The following is a 26,670-nucleotide window of genomic DNA, read 5'->3' on the forward strand; positions in this document are numbered from 1 at the left end:
TATATTTATTCTCATATTTTCATTTATCGCGCATAAATATTATTTGTTCCCCTTTGGGGTATGGTAAAATTAACTTAAATTTTTCAAAACTAAATAAGGGAACACAACAATAGTAAATAGTATATATAATATCGCATAATAATTTCCACACGTATACTATAAATTATTAACGATCGGAAGCTACATACTCACTATTTTTAATTAATAAGGAAAATCATACACATACATAAATATATATTAACTTTGTGGAAATAGTTCATATTGTGAAAGGAGTAGCATATGCCCAAAAGAAGCAAACACACTTGTTTTATATCAGTCTATGTTTATAAAAGAACAAAATGAATGACAAAAATGAAAATTGTAAAAAAAAGGGTAGCAGGAAAAAGGATGGAGATAATATAAGTTTAGAAAAAAAAGAAAAAAAACGAAGAAACAGACATAAAAATCCAGCTATTATATATAATAAAGACAAATTTAGCATCGATGATATAAAATCTAGATATTCCTCATTGATCGAGGAAAAGGAATATTCAAAAGTATTTTATGAAATAACAAATGTGTTAATTAAAAATGATAATATAAATAAAACAAATGAGAAAATAAAAAAAGAAAACAAAACATTTAAATATATGTTTCAAGAAAATTATGAAGAAATGAAAAATGATAATGTTTTATTGGAATTTTTTTATTGTTTATATAAGTTAAAATTGTATAAAAAATTAAGTGCTTGCTTAAAATATTATTTAGAAAATGAAGACAAATATAATAATTTTGTAAATATATTATTAGCAGATGTTAGTTATAAATTAAGAAATTTTGAAACTAGTATTAATTTATATGAACTTTTGATAAAAAACGAAGGAAAAGATCAAGTAAATTCTGCAAATATTAATATGGACAGTAGTTATATTTCCTTTTACTTACAACTAATGTATGAATATAACTTTTTAAAGCTTAAAAAAGAAAAAAAGAAAAAAAATAAGAAAAAATTAAATGATGAAAAAGATAGTTCATCTACAACTTCAGAAAATCAAATCTCTAACAAGGAAGAAAATTATCAACAAAATGCTAATTCTCAAATTGATATTCAAAATTTAAAAGATAAAATTATTGAATTTACAAACAATTTTAACTCTGACGAAGTAGATGATTTTGAACAATTATATAATTATTCTATTTTTTTTACAATTGAAAAATGCTATGATAATTCATTAAAATTTTTAGACCTATTAGAAGACTTATGTAAAAATACTTTGATAATGGATGAAGTAAATAATGATGGGAATAATGATGACAATTCTGAAGTAAACAAACTAATTTTAGAAAATAATAAAACAAATAACAAAGAATCATCACTTTATAATATAGAGATGATAAAAAAAAATAAAATACTTATTCAACTTGGAAAAGCATACATATATTCAAAAATGAATAAAATAAAAGAATCTGTAGATATTTATGAAAATATTTTAAACAATTATGAATTATATATTACTAATTTACCAGTCTTATTGACATCTTATAATAATTACATAGCACTAATAAATAACTATAATGAAAATTTACTTATAGATAAGTTATCTAAAGTAGCACCAAGTAAAAAAATCGAATTTAATATAAAGCCAGACAAATTATTACTTATTAAAAATATAATATTTATGCATAAAGATATAAATACAGAAATTAATAGATATCAACGTAGTGTTTTGTATTATAATGAATGCCTTGATTTATTTCATTATAATCATAAAACTGATGAACTAAGATTAAAATTACAAAATTATTCTACAAAATTTAATAACTCTGTATTATTAGATAAATTAAATATTTTGACATATCTTAAAGAGAACAATTATTTAAAATGTAAACATTATATACGAAAAAATATAGATTTGGTTCAATCACCTGAAATTAAAATCAAATATATTAATGCATATGCATACATGTCTTTTGAAAAAAAGGCATACAACGATGTTGTGGATATTTATCTACAATATGAACATGTCTTTCAAAAGCTTGTGCATCATTATAAGAATTTTTTTTCTAATTTATTCTACATCTATATATGTGTAAAATTACCAGAAAAGAAAAATCAAGAAAATAATGATCCATCTGAATATAACATGAAAAATCTCGAGCGTGTAATTGACCTTTTCACAAAATATAAAGAAGCAATAAAAGATGATATAAATATAATAAATCCTGAAACTCTGTTTTTAGTTAGCAAATATCTTATATGCAATGAACAAACCGAACTGTTACATGATTTATTTGAATATCTTTCAACAGAAATAAAAAATGATTTTAATTTTTATTCAATATATACATATGTATATACATATATAAATATAGAAAATGTATATAAATATGAAGGTAGACTCAAAAAAGTGATACTTAGCGAAACATATATGATCGATGTCGAAGAACTTGAAAATAAATCCATCAACTTTGATGTTGGTTTGCTTAATCAATCTTTAGATAATATCCACAAAAAACGTAAGAGATCAAAAAAAAATAAAAATAATAAAACAGCAGAATCAGGAGCTAACGCCCACAATAATCCCTCTATTGATAAATGGCTACCAAGACATGAAAAACCGGGATTTAAAAACAAAAAAAAAAAAATAAAATCTATTGAACAAGATAAGGAACCTGCACCCACTGAAGAATCCAAACCTCAACCTATCAATCCTACTCAGGCAAAATTGCAAAACATGAAACAAAGAAAGAAAAGATGAATAATTGGAAATTATGCATATAATATTTTAATGCATCTATTTTTTACTTAACCAAGTTGAAGCAAAACCATTTTATGATGAGGAAATCAGTGCATTTATGTATTTTATTATGATTTTATTCACCTATGCCTAAATGTTTTATTTTACAAAAGTCAAAAAAAATGCATTTCTTTTCGCTCATCACCTTTCTTTTTGTTCGTTATTCATTTATTTTATTTTATTTTATTTATTATTTTTAATTTTCCATTAAAATAAAGTTAAAAAATCGCAAATCCCGCGAAGGAAAAAAGATATGGCAACTTTGAAAAAATAGAAAAAATGCTTCTATCTATTTAGCTGCCTTTTCTCTTTTTCCTTTTTTTAAGTAAAACTTAATCGAACATTCTCAACATTGATAACAAATGCTCATTGATATGTAAAAATAGTATAAATAAAAAAATATATTACATATATGCAATAATGTGGGTAGAGATAGTGCAACTCTGCACAATAATACTCGTCTCTGTGAATTGAAATAAACGGATATATGGTCTTTCCAGTTTGGAAAATGCAACGAAAATAAAATATTCCGAAGCTAATAAGGGTGGGATTAGGAAATAGAAATTACTTATGCATAAGTGTCATCATAATTTATGTCTCCATAAGACCATATACCAAGTTTATTTTTTTTTGATTGTAATTCTTCTTTTTTTAATTTTTCAAAAATTTTAGTATCACTGAAATTATCAACATAACAAATTCCTTGATTTGCTATTTCTTCGTTAACACTTTTTACATTTTTATTTGTGGTAAATTGTTCATAATCATAAAAAACAACATGATATATATTTTCTACTTTCTTTTCAAATTTAACATATAAAAATTTATCTAATAAAAGTTGTTTAATATATATCATTAAATCTGGTTTGTTATCTTCTGGCATTTTTAAACCTGATAATGCAACTTTAATAGCAAATTGATGATAATTTTTTAAACTATATTCTGGAGTTAATTTTTTAACATCTGCCATATTTATTTCATCTTCATTACCAAAATCTATATATTTTACAGTACATTTGTTTTTTGATTTATTTATTTGAAGTACCACAGCTCGATAATAATAATTATCAATATATTTAGCTAAGACTAAAGCATTTTTACTTATATTATTAATAGACATTTCTGGTATACTTTCTATATAGCTTTTTTTATTTATATCTTCTTGAAATTTTTTAAGTTGATCTTGTTTATTTTTTAGTTGTAAACAAATATTATTTATATCATCTACATATGAACAATAATATATATTATCAAATTCAGAAAGTTTTGCTTTATCGCCATTTAATAAACCGTTTTCGTTATTTTCATTTACTATTTCAATAGCCCATATATTTCTTTTATTATTTTTAGCTTCTTCAGCTGCTTTAATATAATTAGCTCTTTCAGTTATATTTTTCAATCCAATATCATTTAACATACCATATCCTAAAGATAATAAATGGTGTGCTATGTCTTTATTTTGATATTTTAATGTTCCGATAAAATTACCACCTTTGTCACATGTAATAATACATATTTGCACTGATCTCTGCATTAAAAGTTTTCTCACATATTTATATGCTTGTATAGCAATATCTCTATATTCGCTTTTTTCTTTTTTATTATTTTTTTTTCCAGCATCTGCAGAAACATAATCATCCTCTCTCTTTGCATTTTCGATGTTTCCATTTTTATTTACATTGTCATTTCCTATTTCTTTTAAATTAATTTTTTGAATATTTACACCTAATAAGATAAAGTTTATCATTAAATTTTGAGAAGGAATATAAATTTTGTATTTATTTGCTCCATATATATAATCAACATATGCATTTAAATTATTATATTTATTTAATGTATTTTCAAATGATCTAGCTCTTAAGGCATTTTCACTACCACTTATATTATTTATTTTTATAATATCTAAATGTGGATTAAATCGTCCGAGTTTTTTTTTTTCAGATTCTTTTTCTAATGCTTGTAAATTGAAATAGTAATTTGGTTTTTCATTTTCTTGTACATAATTTACAACTTTTGCTAAACCCTCTGCAACTAGTTCTTCATTGAGACTCATCTCGTTGTAATCTTCTTGATCCATATTTTCAGATTCATTTTTCTTGTCATCTTTTGAATTGCTATTACTTTTTTTTCCTTTTTTCTTTTTTTCAGAATTTATTTTATTCGATCCTGGCAGACTTCCTTTTTTATCAACTTGTTTTTTCGTAATTTGATAAACACTGACAAAATGCATCCTTCCTTTGTTATCAGAACATGGTGGTATATAACCCTCGTTATTGCTTTGTGGTATTTTTACACACTCTGTTATAATTTTCACTTGTTCACCAACTATTTTCTTTTTTAAATAATCTTTTGCTAATAAAGATAATGTATTTAAATGGATATCTGAATTATGTTTTTCACATTTTATCGAACTTAAATATAATCTTCTTTCTTCATTTTTATAATCTACAATAATAATATCACCATATAATACTTCTATAACAGTTGTAATATACTCTTTTTCAAAATCTACTTCTTTTTCAGAATAATTTATCCATTTCTTTTTTCTTAGTTTTACAGCCTCATCAAGTGCCCTTTTATATTCTATAGGATTTTCGACATATTTTATGGTATAGTCATTAATATAAGCATATCCATTTTTTAATAATAATAAACATATATTACCTAATTTATAATGTATATTTCCATATAAATTTAAATTATTATCAATATGTCTTATTTCTATTTCTACATCTCTGTTTAATAATCTATATTCTACAAATTTTTTTGTTTCAGTTGCATATGTTTCTTCTTTAACCGTTTCAACATTATTTATTACTTCCTTTTTATACATATCTACTATAATACCACAAAGAGATATTGAAAAATAATACATTGTCAAATATTTTTCTTCAGGTTCGTTAGTATTATTATCTTCATGTTTTTTTTTCGATCCTTTTCCTCCCTTTTCATTTTTTTTATTTTCATTTTTAACATTATTTTTCTTGTTTCCTTCTTCTTTGTTCTCTTTTTTTTCCAATTGAGCATAAACCCTAAGATGCCCTCCATCCCTCACATGCTCAATCACACAATGAACTTTCTTATTAGCCAGCATATCATAAATTTTCTTATTTTCATTTTTGTCATTATTAATATTAATTATATTTCTAACATACTTATTAATGTTATTGCCAAATATTCCTAAATTTTTGTTTTTAGCTTCTAAATAATATGGTTCTAAATCTGAATATACATTCGTTTTTACACTTTTATTAAATACTAAATTTGCATATCCTTTTTCTAATAATAATATCGACAAATTTGTATCCTCAAAATAAACACTACAATATTGACGATTATTATATACATATTCTAATGTGAATGATACGCTCTTTCCTATTATCAGTTTTCTGATAAGCTCTCTACTTTCCCATGCAAATGGTTCTTCGTTTTTTTCCGAGGTTTGGCTTTTTACGTACAATTTTGGGCACTGTATCCATGCCAGACTTATTTGCCTTTCCTGTGCTATGCCATCTGAAAAACGAAAAAATTAAATGCATATGTATATACAAATTTGTACACCGGTTTTTTGTAGGCACAAAAACATATCACAATGGTTCATAAAGGAAGCAAAAATAAAATTTCATGCATATATGGCTTAAAATGGGTGAAGAAGGTGAATGGAAATAGAGTATCACGGTTCTTTAACTCAAGCGATATCCATTTTTTTTTTTGTGAGTAATTTATATATGTGTTTATTACGATGTTTCATCGTATTTTTCTTACTTTTTTTAGGCCCTAACAAAATGTACGTATCCGCGGATATAACCTGCTTTACTACACCGATGAGTCTTTCCATTTATATCAAATAAATACTTACATATAAAAAAATATAAAATACTCTACTAATTTTTATCTCTTTTAATTAGTATAATGTTTTACAATATGTAAACATATATACATATATATGCGGCTCATGTATCATTTATATATGTATATACATATATACATATTTATATAAGAATTTTCCTTTTTTAATTAAAGCTACACATCCATAAATTTTTTTTAATTTTTTATTTTCTTAATTTTTTTAATTTCTTATTTTTATACTATAAATAATCTAAAGGTTTTCATAGTACATGCTTTTATTTTTAGTTATAAAATTTTGCAATATTTGGTAAATCTTATATATTCATTTTTTTACATAATATTTTAAGGCATTAAAAATCCTAAATTTATAATTCGAAATTCGTTACCTACATGCACGTTATTGTTTTGCTTATATTCCTTAATCAGTATATGAATATATTATACATAATATAATTTGTGCATACTATAAATATGCCTGCATTACGACTATTATATATATGTATAATATATATTAATTTTTATTTATTACAATTTTTTCTCTCCCCCTATTAAAATGTGCCACGTTCAGTTAAATAGGCCATAGCAATTTTGGCTATATTTATATTCTATATTGGCTGGTAAGCAAATTACCATTAATAAATACAAAAAATATAAAACAAAACTATAACTTAAAAATAAATATAAAATTGTGTTATTTTTTGATACAATTTATTTTATAAATATTCTATGTGTTTATTTAAAGTACATAATTTTTTTTAATAAATTTTTCTTTTCCTATATAAACCTTAAATAGCCAAAAATTAATTGTGAATTGTGTAATCCTACAAAATATTAAAAGACACATATATCTTAAGATTTATAATTACATACCTAATTTTAATTTTTTAAAAGAAGAAAAAAGTATATAATTTATATAAAGAATAAAATGTGCCAACATCCATAAAACTATGTTTTCCATTATACTTAATGTTGTAAAATCCTTTGGAATATTTACCAAAGCGAATGAATAAATATAGGGTAAAAATGTGGATATATACACAAATATAAAAAATAGTAAACAAAACTAAGTTAAACAATTAGGGTGTATTTCCTTCACCCAATGTAATGAGCCATATAAAAAATAAAAGAAACAAATTTACCCTAACAAATGTGCAAATTTCACAAAAAATGTTGTTTTAAAATAATAATACACCATATCTTTTTGTCTTATACTTATCAATAGTTATATTTCATTTGTTCATTTAATTATTACAAGATTATATTAAAAAAACACACATATTTTTTAACCATTTTTATGCTTATATATTTGTTTGAATACAACTAATTTTGTCGAAGAACGCTATATTCTACTTCGTAATAACAAAACATAATGAAATTAGTTATAAAATTAGTTTCTCCTCTTTTATATTTTTGTAAGTTATACAAATTAAAATGTTGTTGTTTAAAAGAATAATCTTTGTTTTTTTGTTTTCTTTACTTTTTGGTTATATGGAAAGCAACATATTGTTTCCTTATTAGATGCATTTATAGAATGTTCATATTTTAATAAATGCAAATATTCCAATATTAAAATAATAATGAGGGAACACATTTCTCAGATATTAAGGTATATGAAAAAAAATATAACAAAGTATATGCATATATACATGCATTATATTCACAAATAACCAAAAAAAAATATATATATAAACATATATACATGGTTATAATATTTTCTCCTTAAATATAATAAGATTATTTTCCACAAATGTGTATGCACCGAAAAGCATATTTTAAAATAATTAGTCTGCCAACAATATTAAAAGGGGTATATAAAATTATTCGAAAAAATGTACTTTCCTCATATTTTTATCATGTTACGATACTATATGTATATACATATGCTAAAACAATTTTGGAATATTTCAGTGCCTACATGATTAATCTTATTTTTGGAGAGTATTTTAAAATATCATAATCTATATTTTCAAAATAATATGAATTTAAAACGTTATAAATAAATAGAATATGATATTGTATATAATTAATTATTTATTATTAATATCTGTATTAGTGCATAATTTTTTTAATCACAATTTATGTGTGTTACTTTATAATAATTGTTAGTAACATGTCTTTAAGTAAATAAATAAAAAATAGATGTTTGTTGGTATAGAAAGAGAAAAGGTAATTATAAAATGTATGATATAATAGGTTAAAATGAAATTGAAATATTTTTTTTCGATTTTTAAAATAATTACCTTAAAACATGTCGTCAATATAATTGGAAACATAACAGTGTCTACTAATTTCGTTCATTTTCAAAATCGATTACCAAATAATAAATATTTATTAACAGATGACGATAATTACAATAACCCATTTTTATTCAATTATAAACACGTACCATTAATAAAAAAAAATGAACAATCCTTCTTACAGCTAAATATGAAATATAATACTCAAGAAGATAATGAAGAGGATGATGATAGTGATAATGGAAATGATAATGGAAATGATAATGGAAATGATAATGGAAATGGTAATGGAAATGATAATGGAAATGATAATGATGATGACGAAAACGATGAAAATGGTTCCACTTCCAATTCAAATTCAAACGATAATGATGACGATGACGAAGAAACCCAGCCTACCAACAAATTTAATGTCAAAAATAGTATTTTTAAAAATGCAATGAAAACCTATAAAAAAAATATTCCTATTAATGCAAATAAACTTGCAAAAAATTTCCATAATAAGCACAAAAAGAAACATCATCACAAGAAAAAAAACCATCAGGGCGTTATTTCGAATGATGGTGTCCAACAAACTGGTATTCCGTATACTGCAGTTCAACCAACTGGTGTTGCATCTAATATAGTCCAACCAAATACTGTTGTACCTAATGCAGTTCAACCAACTGGTGTTGCATCTACTGCAGTTCAGCCCAATAGTGCTGCATCAAATGTAGTTCAACCAACAGGTGTTTCATCTAATATAGTTCCACCAGCTGGTGCTCCAGGTGCTGGGAATTTGATAAATCAAAATGGGGTTAACCCTAATGCTTTAAATTTAAATAATAATATCAACAATAACAATGTTGGGGCAAATGTTAATAATACAATGGCAGCTGTTTTATCTACGGCTGTTGCCCCAAATAATAATAACAATGTAAACAGTTCAAATCAGGGGCCCTCAAATCAGATTATAAATAATTCAAATGCTGCTATTCCAGTTTCGGGAGAACAAAATAAAAATGATATATTTTTAAAAATAATGAATAATAATAATAATTTCAATACAACTGAAATGATATGTAATTCAATTAATTGCACACCATTAACTAATGATAATAAAGAAAAACTTCCACTAAATGGTATAACAAATATGTCTTTTCACAGATATAAATATTTACATTCATTTTGTTCTACATTTTTTAATTAATTATTTTTTTTTCTTTTACAGAATGCGCAAATGTAACATATTGTGGAAATTGTCCTATATCTAATAGCCCTAAAGATCAATGGAGTAGTATGAAAAATTTACAAGAGGATAATATAATAATTTCATCTGGTTTTGTCGATATGACTGATGTAAATAAAAAAAATTAAAAATTTCATTTGTCTAAAAACAATAAAATGCTGAAAATTTCTATTTTTATTATTGCATATACATATTCTTTTTACTACTTTTTTTGTAGCTTGTTGGGAAAAATAATTTAATAAATATTCCATTTCGTTGGGACAAGGTATCATTTGATTTCTCCAAATGTGTACCTGATTTATATAAATTGAGGTTGGCATCCACGGGATTACAAAATAAAGGTATTATAAAATATATGCAATTATAATAACAAATGGTGGTAGCATTCCTTCAGTTATATATAAAACTGATTTTTTCAATACATGCCATTTATATAGATTTATTTTGCATATATTGCATGCATTTTTTTCTTTCTTTCGCAGACGTAGCTGGGCTATATAAGCAGTTATATCGATTTGCAAATTTCTACTTGTATGCTACGAAAATCGTACAAGATAATAACATGGGTGCACTAAATATATCCATTAATATAAATAATAATAATATGAATGCATTAAAAACAAATTCAACATCAACATGTCCTTTAAATGTGAATAAAATGCCAGTGTCCAATATTTACCCAACCCAAACCTTAGTGTTTTATCAGTAATATACATTATGCAAAATGCATATTTAATACGTTAAAAAACGAGAAAAATATTGTATAATATATTATATATGTGCGCTTATTTTATCATGTATTATGCCCAATTTTTTATTTTTTAGACGCTTGTTTGTCCCCAGTGACAACCAGATAATAAACAGTAATGCTTTCAATATAGGAATAACAAATGATCAAGGTTATAATGCACAAAATTATTATTTTTATGCAAAAATTACGTGCCCGAGAACAGACATGAACATAGAAAATGAAATAAGTTCTATGATTTCAAATAAAACTGGAGAATTACAAGGTAACATAAATAGTCAAACAAATATACAACAAAATTATAATCTAAAAAATAGTGCTCTCGCAGGAACACAATTATTAAGCACTAATGATAAAAATAATAATAATAACAATAACATAAATTTTATGAAATTTGGAAACTCCGATAGCAATAATAAATTGAGTTATCTCATATTTTTCCTTTCAATAGTTACATATTTTGTGTTTACAACATTTTAATTAATTAAAACTGTATGTTTATTGTCTTTTTCGCTTTGTTATTTTAACGCTTTTACACTCATTGTATTTTTGTTTTCATTTTTAATGTTTTATTTTAATTTTATTCTTTAGCTTTTTCATCGGTTTAACAATGTATATATATATTTTCAAAAAAATAAGCTTCACCAATTTGTTTATTTTATTTATATCATTTTTGTATGTACATATATTTTTTATATTTTATGAACATTTCAGAATTACGGCATAAAAATATGTTTACACAAAAAATTACAAGCATATGCTCGTAAGTGGCGGATGCTTTGGGGGATGATTAAAACTGAGGGTAATAGTATGGGTATTTACTTTTGAATGCCTTAATGTTGACATATATAATTATTTTAGTTTGATGAAAAACCATTTTTTATTAATAAATTAATTTGGCTTGTAAATACTTCTATCATAATATTCATTTTTTTAATATCATTTTTAAAGTTATTGATTAATTCTTCATTATTTTTTAAAATTGAATTGTTACTTTTTGTTGCATAGTTTTGAATTAATTTGTTTATATGGTTTCCTTTATGTTTCATTTTGTTAAGCTCATCATAATTCAATTCAGCAAATTTTGTATCCTTATATTTGTGAATATTATCTGATCGAGTTTTATTATCACTTTTTTTATTTCCTTCCTTCTCATTGACACACTGTCTAATTTCATCTGAAGCAGCCGATATGTCCATCTGAATTTTTATTATATCTTCTATATTTATTTTGTTTTTATTTATAAAAGCAATATTATCGTTTATCAAATTTGCATTCATATCGGGGTATTCAATTGAATTAACTTTATTATATAAGTAATCAGTTTTATCATTGAGATTATTTAATTTGGTTATGCAATGATTAGATAATAATAGTTTATTATTTTGTTTTGCTCCTAATAAAATATTGAATAAATTATTAATATGCTCATAATATTTATCATTTTCTTCATTCAATATTTGGAAGTTTTTTTTAATAATTTTATATAATTTTTGAGTAATATTGATATTGCTTATATTTTGTTCATATTTTTTTTTTTGTTTTAAGTATTCTAATTTTTTTTTATCCAATATATCTATATAATTGCTAATATCATAACACATTTGAATATATGTTAAGTTATCATCATTTTTTGAGCTTAACAAATAAGGTAATATAATATCAGAGCATGTGTTAATATAATCTTTATTATTTTCTACCTTTATTTTACTATTACAAAAATCATTGCTTCGTTGTAATAAGCAAAATTCAACGTCTTTATTATTTGTTAACTTCTGTTCAACAACTGAACAGTTATTATAAATGTTGACCATATTTACGCAATCCGAATATTCATGTTTTTTAAATTTAATTGGTTTTATTATCAATTTCTTATATATATTATTACCATAAACTGATCTATATTTTTTATTTTCTATTTTTGTATCTTCTACCATTTTTCTTTCATAAGACCTTTCACAAAATGTTTCCCCATTTAAAATTACATTTTTTTCTATATCAAAAGTTGCACAATGAACTAACTCATCTTTATATTTATTTTCTGTGCATTTTTTAATCAATGAAATGAATAAATCCTTAGCAGTGTCACAGTGACTATTTTCGTTGTCTATATTGAGCAAACTGCTATCATGTTGTTCTGTAGTATCATTCATTATGCTACTATTATTTTTTTCCATTGAAATTTCCACATTTTTGTCAAGCCCAATATTTTGGATAATAGGACTTACATGAATATTATTCGTTTTGCATTTTTCTTTCCCTTTTTGATCACCCTTTATATCCACATACCTGATTTTACATAAAGACTTTTGTATTTTACTATAACAATTATAGCGCTCCAACTTATATTTTTCCAATACAAAATTTCCTATTTCCTTATACATCAAACATTTTCTATCATAGTCATAATTTTTTATTAGTTCATCATAATATGATAATCCATTTGCAACATTTATGCATGTGTCTATTAAAAAATTATTAGAACTGCTAAACGTATTTTTAGGAGTAGGTTGTTCAACTTTCCCATCTGCATTACCTAAATAATTTAAGATCAGCAACAATTCCAAAATATACATAAAATAGCTAGCCATTATATTTTGTTTTGTCTTTAAAAGACCATAAAAAATTAAAAAAACAAAAAAATAATAAATAGACCGACAAAATAAACACAAATCGCCCAAGTCTACAAATTCAACAAATAGACAAGTTAAATAATTCAAATAATAAAAAGATTAATATATGCATATACAATTGTATATATATAGCAAATTAATACATATATATAAATATATACGCATTCCGATGTAAAAAATATTTATTCGAGTAATATATATATATAACCCAATACTGCTAGGAAGACAATGATATGATTAAAAATAGTTATTTCTCATTCATGCTGATAATTCTGTGCACTTAAATTAGAAGCATTCAAATGTCTAATTACAATTTGAATACACCATATTTCATTTGCAAATTATAATGAGCACACTCTCCTTAACAACGAAGTGTAAATACAGCAAAAGAAACCGACTCCCATATTTATTTATTATATATGTGGACTTTTGTAAATTTTATAATATGTATACTTAAAAAATAATAGAAAGTAGTTTAAATTAATTCCCGAAAATAAAAATAAAAAATATATTTGTTTGTATAACTTTAAAAAAATTTAAAACAAAGACACATAAGGTAGAACGAAAAAAAATAAAACTATAAATAAGCATTATAGTATGGATTTAAAAAATTATTACATATTATCACACACATACACACACATAAAAAGGGTCATGCAAAAGTGTATGCTTGTTACGCAGGTAGAATGCATTTAATACAAAAAAAATTATTTGGCATTGCATAAATAAAAGTGTGAAATTATATTAAATCGGATTATGGTTATAAAAAGTTTTTAAAAATTGTTCATAATATATGCTCACAATGAGTAAATAGTCTTTTAAAAAGCTGTTTTACGAAATTAATTCTTGTAGTACTCTATGTAATAAAAGGGAACGGCATAAGATAAGTCAAAAAGTATAACTGTCCCATTGTTAAAATATATCGAATCATAATTATTATAATAATTGTATATTTCATTACTCTTATATTTCATAAAATTGTGAAATGGGAAATTTTCATATTTGAAAGTTTTTCCTTTATGTAAGGCCACTATTATTAGTCTATAACAACCTCTATTGCTTAATTGATTGTTGCCATTATTTTTATTATCATTTTCATCGGAATTATTTGCATGGCTAGTTAACCGATCATTTGCATAGGCCTCTTTTTCTCTGTTGTTGTGTCTTTTATTGGAATTGCAACTATCGCCAATAAATGTATCAAAAAATTTGGTTGCCTCATGAACAAACTTAAAAAAGATGGCATAATTTTTCGTATTAGATGCATTTTTTTCAAAAAATTTTTTATTACAATCAAACCCATGAGAATCACTAAAAACTTTATCCATTAAATTAAAATTTGAAATAAAAAAATATAAATTTGTTTGGTCAAATTCATAATTTTCCTTTTTCATTAATGGTATAATATTTTTTATATTAATTTGTTTGTTTATATGGGATAAGAAGTTATCTAAAAAGTATTTTGTTGATGTTTTTAATATCCTTTTTTCGTTTAGTGTATAGGATACTGGTTGTTTTTGTACCGAATCAGTTTTGCTTTCGCACTTTTTACTATCTCTGTTTTTTGTTCTTTCAGGGTTATCTTGGGTATTGCTTCTGTGCATACTATCTGCAATATAATTTTGTTCGATAAATATTCTTTTAATTAAATTAGTTTCATAACAATTATTTATATACAAGCATATAGTAGAATTTTCATATATTTTGTATGTATCTCTAAATTTATATTTTATATATCTAAAAAATTTATAGCAATCAAAAGCGTAGAACAATAAATTATTGTATGCCAAATTATAAATATCATAATAATCTTTTTCAGAAAGTAATGTAACTTTATGTGTCTGTCTTTTTTGCTCAATATTATAAATATTAAACATAATACAATTGTGCATTTTTGTATTTTCTTCATAAAATAGCGATGTAAAAAATTTATTAAATAAATATAATCTATTAGATTTACTAACTGTAGAATCTTCGATATATTCATAATTTAAATTTTTTAACACAACATTTGTATTACTACTAAATTGTTTGTTAATAATTATTTCATTTCTTTTATTTTCTTTTCCATCTTTTTTTTTTGCATCTCTATCGTTATCATCTTTCTTTACAATGACATCACGATCTCTATTTATGTTACTTGTTCTACTACTCGATCTTATAGGTTTATTCCGTGAGTATGTATCTACATTATTATTTTTCTCAATATCGATAAATTGAGACTGTATTCTGACTTCTTTTTCTTCCTTTTTTATACATTCTATATTCTGGTTATTTATATTTTTAGAAGAAATACTACGATGCATTTCATTAATAGCCATTTCTACTTTTTTTAATGTAAAAATATCATCATCATTTGATTCCTCAGTCATTTTTTCACTGTCTTTACTTTTTAGTATTTCATCTGTTTTGACATTTGCTTGATCATTTAGTTGTTCTTTATTTTGATCATTGTCGAGGGTATTTCCATTTTTCACATTATTTTCTATTTCATTTTTCTTTTTTATCAATAATTTCGATTTTACATCTTTTAAATCATTTTGTATGTTTATCATTACATCCATAAGTTGACTTAGCACTTGCCCATTTTGACCCGTTCCTAATTCGCCAAGTTTTTCGCGAAATAAGCTGTATAATTTATTTGTCTCGCTATTATCGGCATCATTTTCATTTGTATTATTATCAGTATGACAAATATTAGTTTCTTTTTCCCCTATGCTTATTTTGTCTTTCGTCATTATTTGATCATTTATCTCAAGATTTTTCTCATACCCATATGCCTCACTATTATGCATTTTATTTCCATCGAATTGAATATTTGAATTTGTCTTTTTCAAATGAAGATTGCTTGTATTAGTTTTATGCAGTTTTTTGTTATTTATTTGATCAGAATTGCTATTAGGAGAGATATTTTTATATGTTTTTCCATTAGGTATGTATGGGTTATTTTCAATTTTATTATTATGATCAGACGTATTTTGTCTATTCCCATTATTATATTCAAGTATTTCCATTTCGCCATTATAATTCCCTCGGGTATGACAGGCACAAGTAGAACATTTTTGTTGAGGGGAATTATTTTGTTCATAAAATTTGTGTTCATTATTTATTTTATTATTATCATGAATATTTTTAATATCACATTTATCATTGTTAAAATTATTATATTTCATTTGAGGTGTTTTCATCAAATTTTCATTGTTCTCATTTTCGGAATACTGGGTTTGTTCTCTAAAATATCGACTATTCGGAGTATTATCAACATTATGGGGATTTTGATTATATATTGGGTTATTAAAATATTGGTCCTTATTATTAAATGGATCTCTTTGTATTTTTATTATTCTTCCATTTTCTTGAGATATATATTCATCATCATAGTATAGATTGTTTTCTATTCCGTAATAATTTCTATTATCACCAGACGAACAAAAATTGGTGTCAAAATGTCCGGTGTATATTTTATTTTCTTCAAGTATGTAATTGGAAGATGCATATTGACATGCACTATTATTGTCATGATTGTAATTAAAACAATCTGTGCCTGCTTTTTTCGGATATCCTTGGTCACAATTTTGGTTGGGACTATTCATCATTTTGGGAGGTAATTTTTTACATTCAACGGCATTTGATTCATTATAGTAATAATTGCTTGGAATTTTCTTATGAACATTATAATTATTATTTATATTGTTATTATAATTTTGATTTTTATTATAGCAAGCATTTTCAGAATTTTCAATTTTGTTGTTTACATTATTTATACAATTTGTATGATGGTCACATTTCATTTTTTCAATATATTCACCATTTTGCATATTTATTTTCATAAAATGATTTGTCATTTCGTTGCAAATTGTACCTTTTCTACTTAGTTCATCCTCATAAACATTTTTTTCTAAATCATAGTTAGCAAGACAAAAATTATGAGTATTATTTTTGGATTCTTTTATTAAATTGTTTACGTGCCTATTTTTATCATAAGAAGGGTTATTATCGATACAATCTAAATTATTAGGTTCTATCCTTTGATTTTTTACTCGCTCATATGACATATATCGATCAATATAATTTTGATTTATAAGATTAGCATCTAGTAAATTGTTAATATCTCGTAAATCAGTATAAATATCATTATTGTTAATATAATGCTCTGAATCATCTTGGCCTGCATTTTTTGTTACATAATGTGGTATTTCGTTATAGACAGATTTTGGCTTTACATAATTTTGATTTGAATTTTGATATGCTAAAAAATTTTCATTATTATATTGTTTCATATTATCATAAATGGGATTTGTCATTGTAGACATATCTTTTTTTTCTTTTTTATTATATTCATTGTTCTTCAATTCACCATTATAATAATTATGTTTGCATTCACAATTTTGCCTATAATTGCAATGTGATTCGAGATTTGTATTTTTATTTTTTTCATCATTTTGAGAATCGTGAATTATAATATCACTCATATTGTTATGAATATGAGGATAAGCTATATTTAAATTTTTATATTTCATTTCATATGGATATTCATGTCTATCCAAATATTCATTATTTGTTCGAAAATTTGGGTGTCTTACAATATTATTAATTTCATTTTTTATATGATCATTTTTAAATGATTTTGATTGTTCATTACATGTATTGCTTCTTTTGATAATTCTTCCATTATTTAATTCCAAAGCAGAAATAATTGCATCATCTATATATATATGTTCTGATATATCAGTTGTTCGATTCACTTTGTTTAATATTTTATCATCAAATTTATTTCGATTTTTATAAATACTATCCTTTTTATTATAATTTTGAGGATCTATATCATTATAATTTCCATATTTCATATCCCTTGAAGTATTATATATTTCACTATTATATTTAGAATTATTTAAATTAGCATAAACATATATATTATCCCGAGATTTTATATTTGTATGAAATTCTTTGTCATTATTTTCTTTTATTGATATAAAACTATTAGCTTTCTCAATTTTTTCGCCATTTTTTATAACATTATTATTATATATTTCTTGACCAAAAATAAAATTTTGGTTATAAGGATACTCGTTTAAATTTTCAGATACTAAATTTGCGCTATTATTTTTTATTTTTATTTGTTCACTAGATATATGTGCATATGGGATTATCTTATTGTCTTTATTAACCGATTTAAAGTTATTATTATATAGTTCAATATTTTCTTTTTGCATTTCATTTGATTTTTCAGGAATTTTTGGAACCACTTTGTTTATACATTTATTGCTAATTTCGTGTTGATAATTAGGTAAGTAAATTGTTGAATCCTTTTCGGCACAAATTTTTTGTCTGTATTCTTTTTGATCCCTTACATCAGTTAAGCTTCTAACAATTACACCCTCTTCAATTAGCTGTTTATTAGGTATAGGATTTTCTTCTTTATTAATAAGAGCATTTTGCTGCTGTAATTTTTGTTCATTTCTATTGGCAATATTAAAGTTTTCGGATTCATATGGCTGATCATTTCGATTTGCATTATTATGAATGTTATTACCACCGGCGATAGGATTGATTTCTTTCTCTATATCGAAATTATTATTTTCGGTAACCAATTTGAGGCTTCTATTTTTGATAATTTTCCTATTACCATTTTCGAATTCTTCATTATTGAGACCCTCATTTGGGGTATTTATATTTGTAGGCAAATCATTATTTGCAGCATCGGTAGTATTAGTGGCATTCTGGGGGTCTGTTAAAGTTCCTGTGTGATTTTTCAAGGATTTACTTGGAAAAATATAATTATCATTAAAATTTGAATTAATAATAAAACCTTTAACATCATTTAAAGGTATTGTTTCAATATGATTATTTTGATAATCTTGATTATATTGTTTATTATTTATTGCATCTTCTTTACATCGATTGGATTCATCGTCAAATATTGAACTGTGTATTGGTTTTGGAATATCATAATATTCTGATGAATTATTAATATTATCAAAAAAAAGAATTTTGGTATTTTTATTATCATTTAAATTTAAGACATCTGACATATTCGTTATGTTACTATGTTTAATATCATTAGACTTATGAGATGCATTACATATACTATTTCGGCTGCTATTATTTCCGCCTTTTCCATTATGACCATTATTTTCGCCATTTTTTGAATCGTTGCATATTTCCATTATTTGATATTCAGTGAAATTACTGGCTTCATGTTCTATTTGATCAAAGGTACTTTTTATAATATTCATATTCTCTTTTTCATCTAAAGTAGTACTATTATCGAAGCTACGTTTTCTTTTGTTTTTTTTCTTGTCATCTTTTTCTGATATAACATTTGGAAATTTCATTGTTGTTGAAATGTATGATTTATTTGTTCCCGTATCACTAAAACCTGTATCACTATTGTAATTGTTATATTCTAATTTTGTATTATTTTTAAAAATATTAAATGCATTTTCATTTACATCATTTCTATTTCTTACTATGTCATCATAATTATTTAATAGTTTTTTGGATTCTTCATAAGCAGTATTCTGCGCTATTTTATCATTTTCACAAATTTTTGAATTCATTTTTGCAATTTGACCTTCAATCATATCGGAACTTATATCAACTTCACTAGCTTCATTCACTTCTCTTTTTTCATTTTCTTTTTTTGGTTCATGTCTTGTCGTTATATTCAATTCGTTCTTCGATTTAATACTTCTATCTATATTTTTCTCGTTATCGTCCTTTACATTTTTTATCTCCCCATAGTTGGCATTATAATCCTTATTTGAGAAATTAACTCCTTTAAAAGAATTATTTTTCCCAAATATAGTAATATTATCACCAACAGCACCTATATCCATGTCGTCTTCCCATTTCATGTTATTTACTATTGGATCACTCATACTATTTGTACTTGCATCTGTCTTGTTTTTTTTAAAATATTCTTCTGAATCTAATTCAGAATAATTAGTCCATTTGGTCTCTTCGTCATTATGTGTATCATTAGAATGGTTGCTATTTTTAAAAGGAATATTTTCATCTTCAAAAGATTTTCTGAATTCTAATTTTTTATCCCTAAAAATTTTTTCATTTAAAATTAGTTCATCTTTATTTACATATAACTCGTTCTCGTATATCTTTCTTTCATTATATATATCGCTTGTTATGCAATTAAGCAACTCTGATTCCTTTTTACTTAACTTGTCTTCATTAGCTTTATTATTATTCCCTTTATTTCCATAAATCATGGAATAATTCTTTATATTATCTTCATTCCTCGAGCCGTTCAAAATAGGTATGTTTCTATCCTCAATTTTTGTGTCTTCATTGATTCGGGTATTACTTTGTATAGTTTCATTTTCTTCACCCACATATTTAGATCCAACAAATTTATTTATATAACCAATTATGTCAGTATTTGATTTTCGTAAAGAATTTATATAATCATTTTTTTCAAAATTTGTCGAGTCTTTTAGCAATACATCTGTATCTAATTTGTAGGAAAATTTAGACGCGACTATGGATTTATTTGATCGAAGCTCATTTATATTATTATAATTTTCTTTTTCTTCTTTTTTTATATCATATAAGTGTTTAGTAATATTATTTATCTGAGTTTGGTCGATTAATCCACGTTTATCAATAGATTCACTAGTAAATATTTTTTTTTCGTCATCATAAAAATTTGTACTATTGTTATCGCTGATTTCATTCTTATTTATATTCAATATATTATCTTTGCCATTAGAAAAGGAATCACTGTTATTTATAATAATATTATCAGAGTTATTCAAGCTCATACCCCAATTACTCATTTTGTTTTGATGACGTTCATATTTTTCTCTAATTTGGGAAACATTCATATTTAATATATCCTTTTTACTAGCATGTAAAGAATTCTCTATATAGCTTTTGGATATCTTAAAAATGTTATCTTCTTCACTTTTGTTCATTGAATGAAAAAAATTATGTTTTAAGCTGTCTGATATATTAAGTTCTTTTAATTCTTTATTATCTTTACTTATCATATTTGAATGATTAAAAATACTATCATTCAAAATAACATCATCCAAAAAATTATCATGACCATTATATTTTGTATTCGCTTCTAATATACTACTGTTTAAACTTTCTAGTTTAGTTAAACTAAGATCATTTAACATTGATATAGAATTAATTTTTTTACATATCTCGTTAATATTCGCTTGATCAATTTCATATTCATTGTAATGATTATCAAACTTTTCGTTATTTTCCAAATTTGATACTATTTTGCTTTCTTTATCTTGTAAACTAATTTCTCTATATTCGTCATTTAGGACACTTTGTTTTTCATCTAATTCTTCTCTGCGTCCGCAACTTTTCAAAGTCATACCTTTGCTATTACTCAAAGTTCTGTTATTTTCATGATTCATAGCATTTAGGATATCGTTTGAAGTTTTGTTTTTCATTATTGCTTCGACTTTATTTTGTCTTTTTTTGTTTGACTGATCAAAAATTTCGACATTTTCTATATTTTCCGAATTGGCATAAAAAAAAGGGGACATACTTAAATGTGATTCGGCTCCTAATAGGCGATTTCCTTTTATATTATCACCCATATTATTGTGAATTTTACTAATAAACTTTCCATTTTCGATATCATTAGGTAATTTGGTAATTCTACCATCCAAGCTACTAGAAAAAGAAGCTATATCCAATCTACTGTTATTAAAAGTAGACATTGAACTTATATTATTATTATTGTTATGCTTATTTTCAGAAGACATGTAACTTTTTAAACTTCCTTTTTCATATTCTTCACTCATGGAATCAATATAATTTTTATAATTTGGATAATCCATATACTTATTATCTAATTGATTATTAACCGAATTCTCGAAATGCTCAACATTCACATTACTAAGATTAAAATTTCTCTCTACAGTATTATTTATTATACTGTTTTTATTTTTATTAATAATTCCACTATTATTCATATAAATCTGAAAAGAATTATTACAATCATCAGTGTTTGAATTATCAATATATTTTCTTTTTTCTCTTTGACTTAATGAGATTTCTCCTTCTGTATTATTAATATTCTTTATATAATGGGGCTCTGGAATGTTATCTATATTGGCATATATTTTTCCTTTTTCATTTTTATTATTTGCTTGAATATATTTACTAAAAGAATTATTGATATTATTATCGCTATTACAATTAAAAGAATCTGTAAATGCATTATGTCCTTGTGTTTCTAAATCCTTGAATTTTGAAAATCCAGAAATTTTACTAATATTCATATTATCAATACTATTTGGAAAATATTTATTATTAGAATTATTTGTTCCATTAAATGAATAAATACTAAAATCCTGTTTTAAACTATCACTAGACACTAATGATATATCAAAATCATCATTGTGTAGCAAATCATTATTTTCCCCTCTAATGGTTTCATGCTCATATCCTTCATTATTCTTACTATTATTTATATTTTTATTACTATTTTGGTTAATAGTAGTAAGTACATTATTTTTATTTCCCAATTTAGTGTGAATTCCAGTTTCAGTATAATCGGCACTATTATAAGGGGCTTCAAAATTTTCAATCATTTTTTTTAAAAGAAGTTTTCTTTCTTCGCTTTTTTCTATATTTGTATGATATGAACTGCTCATAGTAGAATTATCATTTTGCATATTGTTAATATTTTTAGTACCATTATTTTTTTTGAGATTTTCATTAACAGAATTATTATCAATGCTATCATCGTCGTCATCTTCAGAAACCAATAAAAGATTTATATTTTTTTCAATTTTTTTTAAAGAATTTCGCTTCGCAATATTTTTTAATAATTCAATTTCTTTTTTGTTTTTATATTTTTTTTTATTTTCACTATTACTACTATTTTTCATATTATTATCGCATTCTGTTTCGTTGCTATATAATGATTTATTTTGAACATTTTTAGAATCATCTTTTTTGGTTTCTTCATTTTGTTTTTTTGTTTCCTGTATATCTGTGGCATTACTTTTTTTTTTATGCTTTATGATCGTTTTCAATTTTGATATTCTATCAGTTATGCTACTATAAAAATTTATACCACTATTTTTTAATGTCGTTCCATTTGTTTCGAATTCCTGTCTTTTGTTTATATCGTCCATGTTGCGATTCCAATTGTCTTCTGTATCACCTAATAATTTTAACATTTATAAATTAAAAAAATTATATGTGTGTATGTCCATATAATAGTATATATGTATTAAACATGTTTGAATTCGTATATATATAATGATTGATGCCATGTTATTATATTTAAAACTGTGTATTGCATTTTTTATCGTTGAAAAATAAAAACATTGAAATTAATACTTTCTCAATAAATTCATTTGAGTGTGTATATATAACCATATTTTTGCTACATATTCAGCTATAGAAATAAAACAAATGGAGATATGAAAAGCTATATTTTCTTCCTACCTTTGTCTTTTTTCCATTCGTCCTCTTTTATGTTTTGGGAACTTTGGTTTTCGTCATTTCTCAAATTTTTAATTTGTGTTGTTTTATTGTCACACGATTTAGTATAATCTGAATTATTTAATAATATTGGTTCTTTTTCTTTATTCGTGGGCTCATGATATTCACTGTCCATCGTATTTTATTTATTTAGTTTATTTTAACATCAGTTAAATTTTTAAAACGAAAAACCCACACAAATAAAAAAAGTATATATGTATATAATTCAAAATTAATCGCATTACTCGAAATATTATATATTATCCAATACCTATAAGGATGTGTTTGTATCCATATATACATACTGTATGCATAGTATTCGAATTATTTAAAAGTAATAATTTTGGTTAACATAACAATCAATCAATGAATAAATAAACGAATAAATAAACGAATAAATAAACGAATAAGCGAACGAATAAGCGAACGAATAAATGAATGAATAATTATAAACTAATGAAAATGTGTAATTATGTAATATAAAAAATGCATATTAAAAATTGTATTTTTAAAATTAGGCAAAAATATTAATTAAAAAATTGTAACATACTACAATTATAAAAAAATATATGTTTTTATACGCTATTATTTTTTATTTCATTACTAATATTTTTTCCGAAATTTAAAAAATACTAATAACAGACTGGTTTATATTAAGTTATTATATTCAGAATATTTGATTGCCTATTTTTTTATCATAAGGATTTCAAAATTATACAAATTAATAATATAATAATAAATCAGATAAAAATAATATATGCTAATTGTTCTAGTAGTGTATGTGTATAGTTGTGTAATTAGACCTTAAATAATTAATCAAACATATATACAATATACATTATATGTATATATATTTATTTATATATAACTTACTATTTGTGCAAATACCGTTTTTTTATTATTATTTATTTTTTTATATTTCGCAAATAGAATATAATTATGCATACACACTTAATTATGTGTATTATACATGTATTATAAGCAAATATAGTATGTTAATAATAAAAAAGTAAACATATAAAACTAAGTTTATCTCTTATTGCTTGAATAATGATATGATTTTTCGATGTCCAATTAATATCGTTCGATTTTCAGTTTTCTATATCCAAATTAATGTACGTAAGGAGTATATATATTTTGTTTTAATACGAAATTCTATAAATCGTAATTTATATAATTCTCCTCTTTATTCAAAAGATAAAATAATGTGTTTTTAAAAAATAATTGTAGTGAAAAATATTTTCACTATAAATATAAATATTATATTCCGTCTTTTAAGAATAATAATATATTTTTAACTCTTTATTTTATAAAATTTCGCCATATTTTTAGTCTTTTCTCCAATAATGGAAAATTAATATTTATATTTTTATAAGCGATAATAAGACACAATAAAAAAATACGTAAATTTATGTGTGTATGGATCGTATATATAATATATAATTCTCTCATCACTTTGATATACCTATATAATGCTTAAATTAGTAAAAAAAACTTTTTCCTTTTTCCCTTTTAATTTTTTGGGGATATGTTCACAAACAATATTTGAATTAAGAGAATTATAAATAGACTGTCTGCGCATAATGCATATATTTAAAAAAATGTAATATTTATGCACTAAATTTTATTTTTAAATAATTTTTCAATGGTTTCTTTTTGTTCTAGTATTTCAACTTATTATGTATATAATATTTATAAAGGTTATATTGCATTGTTTGTATATTTATAATGTGCCTATTAATAATTATATAAATTATAGATAACCAAAGGTGATAAACTAATGCGAAAGGGGAAAGCTTTAGCTTGATACATAAAATATGAAGATATAAGACTTTGTATATATCTTTATATTTTTATAAGCTTATTCCCCTTTTCACTAAAATTGTGTATATCCCTCGAAGTGCTGGTCTTTGTGAGGACTATACATATAATGTCGAAATAAGTGAAAATGATTATCAATAGAAATTAAAAAAATAGATTGTATCTTAAAAGGAAAAAGGAACTAAGAGGGTACAAAATACCACATAGCATGTAATACAAATATTGCAACATCTTATATGTAAAATGTGGAGAATATATTATATAAATTTGTTAATTTTGGAGTTGTTTTTTTCCTATTCTTTTTATAAATTCGACATTTTTCAAATATATGCTTTGATAATTCAATACAAGTGCAAAATTCCAAGCAGTAAAAAATTGTATTAAATAATTGCGCAAATAAAGGGGAAACACGAAAGTTTTCCAACGCCAATAGTCAGGAAACATAGACCGAATAAAATTATGCATCGACAGATAGATAAATAAATGAATAAATATATAACATGGGCGTATATATATACTTCAACAAATGTTTACATAATATCGTAACTAGTTAAAACTACAAATTCTTTGAAATTTTTTTTTTTTTGTAAGCTATGTATTTTCCCAAATTTGCTTTTATATTGTATCATATAAAAAATTGAACAAACAAAGAAATAAGCGTATATACTAATAAATACATTAAAATTAAGTATTATTAATAAGCAATTTTCAATATTTCCAATTTTCGTGTTTCTTTTTATTCTGAAAACCGTATATATTTAAAGTAATAAATTTTATTTTTCCAAAATTAATAATCATGTGTAAAAAAAAAAATTGGCTTATATAAATGGTATATATAATAATACTGTATTATTTGTATAAATAAATAATATTATATATGTATGTATAATATGTAATA

General features: G+C 23.6%; 5 protein-coding genes across 5 annotated transcripts; 2 read left to right on the forward strand and 3 right to left on the reverse strand.

Annotated features, from left to right (window-relative positions):
* Positions 1-338: 338 nt before the first annotated feature.
* On the forward strand, positions 339-2,738 carry PCHAS_0713500 (signal recognition particle subunit SRP72, putative; the record flags this gene model as incomplete). Its single annotated transcript, XM_740528.2, has 1 exon — positions 339-2,738. The coding sequence occupies one exon, from the start codon at positions 339-341 to the stop codon at positions 2,736-2,738; it is 2,400 nt and encodes a 799-aa protein (XP_745621.2).
* Positions 2,739-3,345: 607 nt separating this feature from the next.
* PCHAS_0713600 (tudor staphylococcal nuclease, putative) lies at positions 3,346-6,615 on the reverse strand (the record flags this gene model as incomplete). Its single annotated transcript, XM_016797658.1, has 2 exons — positions 3,346-6,290; positions 6,543-6,615. 2 exons carry the CDS (start codon positions 6,613-6,615, stop codon positions 3,346-3,348), a joined length of 3,018 nt encoding a protein of 1,005 aa, XP_016653589.1.
* Positions 6,616-8,825: 2,210 nt separating this feature from the next.
* Positions 8,826-11,319, forward strand: PCHAS_0713700 (conserved Plasmodium protein, unknown function; the record flags this gene model as incomplete). The annotated part of the gene is made up of 5 exons (XM_738503.2): positions 8,826-9,984; positions 10,074-10,201; positions 10,309-10,432; positions 10,574-10,796; positions 10,917-11,319. 5 exons carry the CDS (start codon positions 8,826-8,828, stop codon positions 11,317-11,319), a joined length of 2,037 nt encoding a protein of 678 aa, XP_743596.2.
* A 377-nt stretch (positions 11,320-11,696) lies between these two features.
* PCHAS_0713800 (conserved Plasmodium protein, unknown function) lies at positions 11,697-13,430 on the reverse strand (the record flags this gene model as incomplete). The annotated part of the gene is made up of 1 exon (XM_738504.2): positions 11,697-13,430. The coding sequence occupies one exon, from the start codon at positions 13,428-13,430 to the stop codon at positions 11,697-11,699; it is 1,734 nt and encodes a 577-aa protein (XP_743597.2).
* An 881-nt stretch (positions 13,431-14,311) lies between these two features.
* On the reverse strand, positions 14,312-24,087 carry PCHAS_0713900 (conserved Plasmodium protein, unknown function; the record flags this gene model as incomplete). Its single annotated transcript, XM_016797659.1, has 2 exons — positions 14,312-23,628; positions 23,916-24,087. The coding sequence occupies 2 exons, from the start codon at positions 24,085-24,087 to the stop codon at positions 14,312-14,314; spliced, it is 9,489 nt and encodes a 3,162-aa protein (XP_016653590.1).
* Positions 24,088-26,670: the final 2,583 nt, after the last annotated feature.

This window comes from Plasmodium chabaudi, assembly GCF_900002335.3.
Source record: "Plasmodium chabaudi chabaudi strain AS genome assembly, chromosome: 7".
In the NCBI taxonomy this organism is placed as follows: Eukaryota; Apicomplexa; class Aconoidasida; order Haemosporida; family Plasmodiidae; genus Plasmodium; species Plasmodium chabaudi.